The sequence below is a fragment of the Pyxicephalus adspersus genome, chromosome 9 (genome assembly GCF_032062135.1).
Source record: "Pyxicephalus adspersus chromosome 9, UCB_Pads_2.0, whole genome shotgun sequence".
NCBI classification, from domain to species: Eukaryota; Metazoa; Chordata; class Amphibia; order Anura; family Pyxicephalidae; genus Pyxicephalus; species Pyxicephalus adspersus.
This window is the reverse complement of record NC_092866.1, coordinates 28555855-28567914: the sequence shown is the minus strand read 5'-3', so window position 1 is coordinate 28567914 and position 12060 is coordinate 28555855. Positions and strand designations below refer to the sequence as shown.

Sequence of the window (12060 nt, the reverse complement as noted above, 5' to 3'; positions counted from 1 at the left end):
TATCAATATTGCACATTTTCCTTTCTAGCCTGAGGGAGTATTTGTCCTTAAATTTTACCATTTTGAGCTTATTTATTTCTGTATTGTATTTATTGTATCAAAACAACAAACTGCAAAAAAAAAAAACATTTACGGTTTAACTTTTAACATGATTATTACCACTAACTACAATGTCATACCGAGATATAAAACGATGATTTTTATTATGAACTTTTAAAATCACTTAAAAACAAGGCAAAACACTTGTTTATGATTGGTTGTTACAGCAAATACACATGGAATCTCTAGATGAACAGTGTCGCTATGCATTTCACGGAAATAGTGTCCGCTTCATCATATAACAGAACATAATCTATAATAAAAACTTTCAACAACTGACACAATATAAAATTAAATTAATTGAAGTATTATTTACTTACTATTCCTGTTCTTTTTCCCCGATTTAGTAATGAATAGTAAGTAAATAATTCAAATAATATTTACTTACTGCTTTGCTTTGCCAGACAAACAGGACTTCATAAGCATAATCCATGGATAGATCAGGTTACTCCTGCCACCATTCCTCCTATCCGACATTTACAGGTATTTACAGTTAGTGTATTTTATCTGGCCTATGTATAGCTATCTTTATCTACAAAATAACTTATAATAATATTTAAGTTTCTATCAATTATAAAAGTAACAACAGATCTTTCTCTTCACACCTATCAAAACCGAGCTCTTAAAATAATTTTTTGGTGTTTAATCCATAAAGCAGTTTACTTACAGGCTTTTTGTGAGTTAAAAAAAGCAAGGGGAACGTTTATGGTTTATATTTGTACATTTTTAGTTTTGCTGGGTATATTGGATAGGATAAAGTGTGTCAAATGTGAACAGATTTTCTCCAAGTTTTCCACTTCACCTGAATAGGTATCCAATCCAAAATACAGACAAATAAGACAGTTCCTGTAGTATATGCTGTAATCTAATTTCCAACACTGAAACTGGGCCCCTCTCCCTACATGTTTTTTTCTTTGTCTTGCAACACAACCATCTTGGATGTGATATCAACAGCCTTAGAAGATTTATATCACTTAGGTGACACTTTTTACTATTATCTTTACTCCTCTCCCAGTAGCTGCCTCAAAAGTTGGGATAGAACAGGCAATAATTTGATACTCCCAGAAGAAGGAAGGACAATCATTTGCAAGGAAGGAGGGGACACATTGAAAGTGCCAAGATTAGATTACTTTATAGGACAATGAAGGGAGCAAAATGGACCAGAAAAACGGAATACAGGTTTTTCACATTCCTCTGGATAAAATGTGAGTATACGTTGAATATACAAAAAGCAATGCTAGGCTTTACTCATGTAATTGATTTACAGTGTTAAAGACACAACTTGGATTAGAGCCTCTTTAACCACCTGGACGTTTCACTGATGTCTAGGTTTCTGTACCAAAAGCCGTACACTGTTTTTCATGAAATTTTGTTTTTAAATTGTAGACCTGTAACTTACAGAAATATTTCCGGTTCTAGTAGATATCATGAAAATAAAAAAAGTTTGAAACACACAATCATGTAAAAAAAAAAAAAAAAATTTACTTTTAATAAAATTAAATAAAAAAACACAAAAATCAGCTTAAACAAGAATACATAAAAAAAATCAAAAATACTGAAAATGCAATAATTCAGTATACTGTATAGTAATATATTTTTCTAAAACACCTCCCTGGTGTGGTAAATTTTAAAACACTCACAACGTCACATACCTATAGACAAAACCACATAAATATATTTAGTATTATTTTGGATTGGATTGGATACAGGACTTTGTATTGAATCCAATACAAAATATTTGAATTTCCAGCTACGACCCCCGTCGATGGGCGCATGCACGGACATCATCAGGAATCGCCGAGGGACACGTACACGAACGCCGGGTGTTCTAATTCTTTCCGAAATTCCATGCACAAAATGGTAAATTTTTTGCATGGAAATTTATTTTAGATTGTAGGCTATAATTCACCAAATTACTCAATGATTACTTATAATTCACCGAAATACCGCATAACTCACCGAAATATGTCCAAAATTTTATAAATATAATAATAAAAATTTTTTTTATAAAACATAAAAAAAATCTTTAAAAAAAATAGTGTATAATATAATGTACCTGTACAGTAGCTTATATAATACAATTATATATATATTATTTAAAGATTTCTTTGTATTGGACTCAATACAGCTTTTTTGTATTGAGCTCAATGCAAAGTGATTTGAATTTGCCACCCCGCCTCCGCCCGCACCGACGCATGCAGCGACGTCACCGGGAAACCCCGGAGATCGTCACTGCACACGTCTCATGAAGAAAGAAGAGGACAGATGTGTCCGGAGGAGCTGCAGGGACAGGGATAAGTATTTTATTTTCAGTTGTAATCCGATTGTCATACAATGTTGTATGACAATCGGATTGCAATATAACACTTGTTTATATTTTTAGCTACCCCGACCTTGGTTCGGGGTAAACAATAGTAGCAAGTTTACTTACCCCGTACCAAGGTCGGGCTAACCGCCTGGGTGGTTAATTATTATCCAAGCCTGCCTCTTACTAACCTGCATTATGATAGTTGAGTTATTTGTTTTAGGGTGGGGAGTCTGAACTGACAAGTTATGCCCACTAAACAAAATAGACATATCTAATGGTCTGTCATTTCAGGAATGAGACCTCTAAGTTCTATCAGATAGAATACCATTACTGGCATTACCTCTTAATTTTCAGCACATATACCCTACCTGTGAACGTGCATGTTTGGCCACACATTTTACATACATATAAAATATGTGCGCAATCACATAGTCAGATAAATTTACTCTGCATACAGGCAGCTCACTGATTTGTGTAAATAAGCGATTATCAGTGAATAATTAATACTTTTTACTTCCAAAAATACCAAAAATAACTAAAGGGGGACATAATTATTATATGACAAATAGCATGAAGCATTTATTTTTTAACCAACACAGCAGTATAACAGATGCCTTTTCTTTTTTAAACCAAAAACAGTGCCCATATCAGCCAAACTTACTTTACATCACACAATTACTGCATATGATACCATGGATCTTTCATACTATTACATCACTGATCCAACTTGCACATTAACTGTTATACAGCATATAGTCATATCAGCCGACTTGTTATAAAGTTTAAACAATATAAATATTGCAGAATACTATAAATCGTGTATTTATCAACATATACAGTTAACACATCAACTGTAATATGATGTGAATGTATAGAATGTCAGGTAATTTATCAGTATATACAAGGGGGTGCTGAGAAGTTCCTGGCTTTGCCCCCTTTCAGGTGAAATAGAAAAATGAGTGTGGGGGCATATGACAGCCTAATATCTTAGTATGTAACTGTGCAAATATCAGGTCTTTGTGATTCTTAAAACTGTTTTTTCTTTTAGTGAGAAGCTGTGATGGCAGAGGCACAAGCAAGTTTCACGTGGATGGAGTTACGGGCCATTATTAAGTTTTTTGTTTCTCCAGGGAAAATCAGCAGAGGACATTCACACTGAGATCTCACAAACACTGGGCGAGAAGTGTCCTTCCTACAGCACTGTCAAAACCTGGATATCTCATTTCAAGACTGGGCATTTCACCGTTAAAGATGAGCCCTGCAGTGGGCGCCCCCAAACCTTAACTGCAACTTGCGATGCTGTCCATGAGCGGATTATTGAGGACCGGTGAATATCCACAAAAAAGATAGCCCAGATATATGACATCCCACAAGAGCGTGTCGGGTTTATCACCACTATCCTAAAGCATCCAAAGCCGTTTTGGCCCATTTTGAAGCTGCACAGGGCTTTATGGCTAGGTTAGTGACTGAGGATGAATCCTGGCTCCACATCTATGATCCTGAAACCAAGGAACAGTCAAAGGAATGGTGCCACAGCAGGTCCTCGCGGCCAAAGAAGTTCCAAACCCAGAAATTGGCCAAAAAAGTTATGGCGTCCGTTTTCTAGGACAAAGATGTATTCTGTTGGTGGACTACCTACCTCAGGGCTCCAGTATCACCGGACAGTATTATGCTAACCTCCTGGGCCAGCTGAAGGAGGCAATTAGGATGAAACGCCCTGGAAAGTTGACCAAAGAGATCCTTTTTTTGCAGGACAATGCACCTGCGCACACATCCAACGTTGTGGTTGCTAAATTGGTCCACCACCCCCCCTACTTACCTGACCTAGCCCTTCAGGCTATTATCTGTTCCCAAATTTGAAGAAAAACCTGAAGGGGCAACGTTTTGAGGACATTTCTGACGTCAAAGATGCTGCTGAGAGCTGGTTTGCGGCCCAACCAAAGGACTTTTATTTGAACGGTCCAAAAAAGCTGCAACTACGCTGTACCAAGTACATCAGTCTCCGTGGGGAATATGTTGAATAAATATGTTATTTCATAACTCTGGCTCTCTTCTTTCTGGGCAAAGCCAGGAACTTCTCATCCCCCCCTTGTATAGATAACATCATGATCTTTGAAAGTAAATGCAATGATACCTTAAAAGTTCCCAATCTGGAAATAGCAACAGGCTCACTTTAAAGCCCTGGGAGCAAATGTTTATCTTGCCTTTAACTTTTCAAATGCTTTATTCAGCCAATAGAATTAAGGAAGCAAACCCTATGTGAGCTCGGAGTCTCTCTATATACAGTCTGCTACACAGGTCAGGTTCTCCACTTTATGTGACAGTGCTCAATCATTTACTAAGCACCAACATTGACTTAGAAACACAATAAGTCACATTCATATTCATAGCCAGAAATACCAAGTTTTTCTTTCAGTACATGCAAATAAACAGAACAGCAAAGAAAGCATGAGTATGCAGTGCTGGGGGAAAACAGCTTTAAACCTGTTTCTTTAACAAAAGCACACAGGGTCCAATTTAGCTTAGTGTTGTTAAGATGTCATACAAGGTTTAAATTAACCCTTTCAGTTGAAATGTCATTGTTCTTTCTTTGGGTGGGATCATGGCTGTTGGGAGTCCATCAGACCTGGAGGCAACGTGGGTCAAATCAAGTTTTTGTTCTGTGAAATACTTGATTTTTCATTCAAATGAAATCAATACAATTCTAGTGTAAACATCCAAGTATGACAAATACAACCATCAACATAGCTCCCTGGGTGTTGAGTTCAAAACACATTAGTGGGTGTAGTATATATTGTTGTTGGTGATGGTTTTCTATATGCATATGAACACAGAGTAGTCTGCATTTTTTCTACAGTGCTTGGAACTACCTGTACTACTCTTATCAGGGCCAGATTTTCATCACTCAATTTTTTGCACCCAAAAAACATTACCAGTTTTTAGTCCTGGCTTGGAATATTGGGATAATGTGTAAATAATCTAATATTTGGTGATGATTTGTAAAATGTGAAAATAGTAAAAGTGTGTGGTCATTAATAAAATAATAATAAAGGGAAGCTGCCTCTTTACTTCTGCCATCTAGAACCCAACATAGTGACTCAATCAGACAAAATCAGACAGATCAAATGTGATTATATCATGTCTTTAACCATTAACAGATTGGACACATGGGACTATGGTCCTAAGAATGAATGAAAATACATTTTCACATAACTGGCACCTTGATGGTTTGGATTGTTTACTTTCAGATGACATTTTTCACAAAAATGTTTTATTATGATTTTGTAAAAAAACTAAACAAACAAAAAAAGTAAACACTGAAATTATCTGTTTCACACAGAGAATACAAAACATATAAAAGCATAAACATAATAACAACCATCATCATATAAAACAATCACATATTAACAACAAAGAAAAAGCCATAGCATAACATGATAGGAGGGAGTGGTCACACAAACTGGAAAGAGCAAGGACAATACCTATCTCTCTTCAATGAATGGTGGACCTCCTTACACATCTGGCAATAAAATAATGGTATTCACTGCCATCCTGCACAATATTTCTGCATGGGACTGGTCTAATTTTTAAACCAGTTGTTTTCAGCACCAAACCCGTCCAGACTAACAAAGCCAGAGATCAATCTCCAAGACAGAATTAATCCTAATTATGCTGAATGACAGAAGGTTTTTAGCAGGTGAAAACAAAATATTTCAGCCAGAATTACATATGATACTTTGGCAGACTTCTTTCTTCTTCATTATATAGAGAGATGACATTAAGGATTTTCCATGGTGCTCATTTTCCCTCTCTGCTACTTTCAGATGGGAACTAGGCCCTCCTCCGGGTTTTTAAAATACAGACATACTAAATCAGACTTAAACCACATGTTATAGGGTTGCTTTATGATTAAACGTTTTTAGAAATTGGTGGTGTAATATGTACTTGCCCATGTCTCCTGAATGGGCAAATAATCACAACATTACATTTACAGGAGGTGAGAATTACCGTACAAGGGGATGTGGAAAACTTAGTGGTGGCCCACAAAGCTAGATGGACAGTGCTTTTCTGTTTATTGTTTCTTTTTCCATTTAGAATATATTGACACCTTTATTGGTACCTTTTGTTTGTTTATATTTGTGTAACCCTCACAAAAATAAATAAAACCAAAAATATGTGTAATCTAAAATCTAATCTTACTAAAATGATTATACTAATTAGTAGCCAGATGTGTTTTCATAACAATAATTAAAGTACAAACATGTTTCACATGTCCAAATAAATGATGTTCAGTAGTTCTTCCGGTGCATTTTTTTGTACCTAAAAAACAGGAAAGTATTAATATTTGCAAAAATGTACCACCTACAGAACAGTATTCAGTAGGAGCCAATATGATTACATTTACTTAATTTAAAGGAGCGTTTGTTGCATTATAGTTTTCTGATGAGGAATTAAAGTAAAGAAGAAAAAAAACTCAATTGTGTGGCTGAGAACACGCCGATCCTTATTTTGCACTCTGCAAAGATTACAGGCCCAGGGTCTTGTCCCCACTGAATCCCCAGAAACTGCCATCTTGCTGCCGAATCTTCACAGGGTCCACCATATTCCTCCTTGAGCATTGGACAGCCACAGCAAATAACTCCTGTGCACAAAAGTAACATCTCCAGCTTCTTAGTCAATTCCTGGTGGTGTTCAGAATAGTGCCAGGCTCTACACTACATGGCGCATGCACATGTAGGCAAAAAAAAAAAAAAAAACCCATCAGGAGCCAGGGAAAAGATTTTTTTTTTTTTTGGCAAAAAGGCTTTGCATATCTCCTCTGCCAAAAACCTTCAAATCCTGATGACATCTTGAATTTTGACTTTAAGTCGATTTTAAAAGAATTCAGAGGGCAATCTGACAAGCGGTCAAGAAAAAATGTATCACATCAGTGATGATCACATTCATATGTTAGCTTCAAGCGCACTGGTTAGCCAGCAGTGATAATAAGAACATGTAAACAGTGCTGAATAGCAGTCAGACACTGTAACCACAGACTTTGAGATTGCCATCTGTCTTAGCTGATAACAACATCTACAACATCTTCCCATGTTTATGGGTAACACCTATGTACAGGTAAGAATGCTGCCTTATTCCTCAGTGCCAGTTTTAGGTTACCTATATAGAACACTAAGGACATAATTCAAAGCAGTCAAACTGACATTCACCAACCATTCACTGGAAATGACATTTCAGATGCATGTATACTAAGTTATTAGAATTGATTCACCTCCAATATATATTTGGTAAAAGTCAAATCCACTACATTAAAAAAAGAACATAGTAGAAGTAAAAAGAACATGGTAGTTAGGGTGAGTAACGCAGAACTATACTCCCTTCCCCTTGTTCACCCACTGATATTTTTGTCCAGTCTTCCTCTAAAGCTTGAAGATTGAGAACAGGCAGGTTAAATAGTTATATTGCAGAAGGGACATGCATATCACTCACCACACATTACCACAAAATGTAGTGTTTGGCAATTGTTTACAGGTGCATTACTGCAAATATACAGCGTGAACCAAGCCTTATAGTATCCAATACCAACACTTAGCTATCACTCAATGGTATCACTATATTTACTTTGTATAATACAGATTCCACTACTCAAAGTCAGCCAGTGCCATAACCAGATTAAACAACATTGTTTTATAAGCCTTGGCACAACTGATCACTCCATCTTACAGTTCTTAGGATGGACATAAGGTAGCTTGAACACCTGGCACTGAATTGTGGGAAATAGACTCACCATACTTTTTTAAAAAAGGACCCAGAATTTCCTCTGTATGTGTGGAATTTTCTGACTTTTACTAGTGGCTATATGCCCTTGGTTCTTTGGTTGCTTGGTTATTAATTTTTTACATAATAGACTTCCAACCAATAAGCAAAATGGTTTTGAATGTTAGGTTTTCATTAATTAAACCAGAAAATATTTATACATTTTTTGTGGATAATTGTAACTTTAAGGTAATAGACTTGAATAAATCACTTACCCAATAATGGCCGAGCTGGGAGTTCACACATAGTTTGCATAAGCTACTGGGTAGACATCATGGATGGTTCAGTAACAAAAAGATAGCCAGGCTCAAAATGGATACCATCTCCAGGCAATTTTGATGATATCCATGGAGATAACCAAACTAGGTACCATCTTTCCCCTAAGAAGTTCTTAACATTTCTCTTCCAGCCTTTATCATTATTACTTGCATGTCCACCAAACCACTCTTTTGTAGTAACTCCATGGTAAAGAAGAATTAAATGAAAAATGAGGAATGCAAAGCAGAATAGGAATCCCACAATACAAGTGTCTGCCACAAAAGCATACAAAAAGGTTGAAGCTTTGACTTTACCTAAAAAAGAGAATAGTAAGAAAAAAAAAAAAGTTTGGACACCATAGATAAACATTTAGAAAAGCAACAAAAAAAGTCACTGCTCCAAGTCCTATGTATTGCACTGGTGCTTTCTGGAACAGGATGCTGTACCGTCCAGGCTTCCTGTACATCTATAACATTAGTATCATTAAAACGTTATTGTTTGATGTTACCGACAGTGATAATGCAGTAATGGAGAACATTTTGTAAAGTATTATAATACACTATGTATTTACAAACCATGTTCTTATTATGGATTGTACTAACCTTTTAAATTACCATTGGTAAAATTTGGTATATTTCTTTTCCTATGTTCTTTTTTTCCCAGCCTCTACGACTAAACCCATTTTGCCTATTTAAAAAGGGCTTGCTTCCAATCTATATGCCCGAATTAAGGATGTTCAGCTTATGGAACATCTCATGGCCCAGTTACATGCCCGCATTGATAACTTTTTCCATCAATATGGGCACCATGGGACTCTTACCCACTATCCCCCACCAATATATTTTGACAGTTTAATAACTCCTCCCCCCCTTAGGGAAGACCTACCATCTGACTGATACATACCAATTCCACACAGGCAATGCAATACCTGGGTTTCTGCTCCCTAGTCCCCCATATCTACCCTTCCCCCTTATTGTCCCTTCTCTTGTCATTCTATGTTTCTAGACGGCTATTAATCAGTTGTAAGCTGTAGCCCTATATTTCACTATAGTATCTCATTAAAAGACCTGGTAACCCTACGACTGCATGTCATTTATTTTTGCTTACTTCTGTTTCCTATACTTTTGTTATTCTTTCTTGTCATAAGTATTATTTGTTTGGAAAATTTAATAAAAATACTTGCATCATCAATGTGCAGCTAGAGAGTATTCCTTTTAACACTCTAAGAAAGGCAAACCTAAAAGTCTGGAGTGAGTAAGTAGCAACACAGGCACATTTAACTACGGTGGCAGTACCATATACAATGGAAAACTGATCACTTTAGTTCACCAATCCTATTGTAAACTGTTTGGCCATGCTTTGCCTCCAAACAATTTGAAATATGATAAAAAATGAATGATCTAGTTGCTAAAATCGCCTTTCAAAATGCTACTTGATGGACTGTCATGCTAATCCTAATGTTAATCATCTTAATGTTTTCATTCCTTAATTTGGAACAAGTATGCAAATCAGGAATTCTAATTATACTCAATAAATCAGCTAAATGCTTGTTACAAGTCAAGGTATATGCCAAAAAATCAAATGCATACAATTTTTATAAAAATAATATAAAAAAAACACAAGGTTGTTTATTGATTTTTTTTTGCCAAAGGCCCAGAATAAATTAGTGAACACCTAATGACAACTAGAAACTTAATCTAGAAACTTATAATCATATTTGCATATACTCTGTAATCATATATTTTTTACACAAAAAATCTATTTACAAGAGTCTCTTATCTTACAAAAGTACTGATCTCAGAAGATGCTAAGCCAGGAATTTGTGTTGCTGTTTTCTGAACCACAGCTTTCTAACTTCTTTTCCCCACTGAAATATGAACTTAAATGTGGCATCAACCTGTATTGAAGCTACTTAAGCAAGAATTGAGTTTTGCACCTATTTTAAATGTGTGCTTTGTTGTCTTGCTTTTTCATAATCCAAATTAGGAAAAATGCCAACCGAGAGGTCAGCACTGGAATAATAAATGTGTGGAATGGCATAGCTCCAAACCAAAGCAGATGCTAAGGCCTTTGAGTAGTGATTGTCTGTGAACACAAAGGTTGAGGCCAAAGACAAAGATTGCTGGTCCTGTCACCAAGAAACAACTTTATGGTTCAAAAGGGATACAGGAAGTAAGGGGGATACCATTACCAGCCTCCTTCTTTGAGAGAAAGGGTTCTCCATGCGTTTTGAGTATAGAAATCATGCTTTGTAAAAATGCTTTGTACCCTGTTCTGTTTGCAGTTAACCTGCTATTGTTGACTTTCTTACCGTGTTCCCCCGATGATAAGGCATCCCCATCAAATAAGCCACCCCCATTAGGCTGGAACAAACTACCGCCTAGGCCGCATCTGGCCTAAAGGCCAGAGTTTGCCTACCTCTGCTATGAATGATCTAATTCCATAAACATCAGAGCATCCTACCTCATGCATGATGCACTAAATAATGTCCATATGTAATGCTGAGTTTCCATGATTGAAAGTAATATTGATGGATGCCCATCAGAAAGTAATAGAAAATGGCTAAATCTGCCCTGCTGTAGCTTCCTATGTACAGAAGTGAAATCCAAGTATGCAATTTCAGGACAATATAGGAGCCTGTACATCTGTACAAAATTGAAAAGAAGGGCAGATTTTAGCCTAAATACTGTTTGCCCTAATTATGGCCTACATGCCTGGAGATTATTTGGTATAAATTGGTAATTTGCGTCAGGTGTCTGTCAAACCCTTGTTGGTAAGGTCTACGCTGAAATCCAGGCACTTTTTTGGACTCTAAGACTTTTGAAAGTCAACTCCTACCACAGCTGAAAAAAAGTGAAAGGGAAATGCAGCCTACCTTGACTAACCACTAAAAGATTACCAACATAGCAGAAAGTCTTTGGGTGTTACAGATCCAGCTGAAAAACTTTTTTTTTTCTTTTCATTATTTATAAGCGCTTACAGCTGACCCCTGCTTAGAACCTCCAAGATAAAGAGACACCAAATTTATTCACATGACTAAAACAATGGTGCTCTCATCAATCTTTAATAAAAACTCTGACCCAAGGACCTAATGGCTGGTCATGACACACCAAAAACTGTTCTGTTCTCTGGAAGAAATATAGACATTCTTTCTGTCCACAACCTGCCAACCCCTTGACAAGACAATTAAAAAGGTGAAGTAAAATAAAAAGAGAAGAAGCAATATCATGACAAATTGTGTTCTGGTTCTGAATGTTTGAGCAGAAAGCAGTTCATATCTGGTTTGTGCTCTAACATTATTAGAATAGATTTCATACAAATTGTTTAAGCTAAATATACAATAGATTATAAAGAAAAATGTCATATTTACCTAAAACCAACATCATCCAAGGCACAAAAAGGAGGAAGAGGCTGTGAAGGCTGAATCCCTCATGAAGTAGTTCTATAAATATTTCAGCATTAAGAATGGTGGCAAACAGTAGTGACAACCATCCATACAGCAGGGAACAGAGGAAATATCTGTAGTTAAAGAAGCCAACACAATTTCCAAGTAATGTGCAGTGGTGATCACGTCGTAGGAC

The 12060-nt window shown here is 36.3% G+C and overlaps 1 protein-coding gene across 1 annotated transcript in view; it reads right to left on the bottom strand.

The window, feature by feature from the left end:
• Window positions 1–5661: 5661 nt before the first annotated feature.
• The window catches only part of ZDHHC24 (zDHHC palmitoyltransferase 24), a gene marked incomplete in the record, with an annotated part of 8521 nt that continues 2122 nt past the window's right edge, over window positions 5662–12060 (bottom strand). The window contains 3 exon segments of the mRNA XM_072423017.1: window positions 5662–6727; window positions 8437–8793; window positions 11850–12060. Coding sequence (XP_072279118.1) covers window positions 8480–8793; window positions 11850–12060 — 525 coding nt within the window.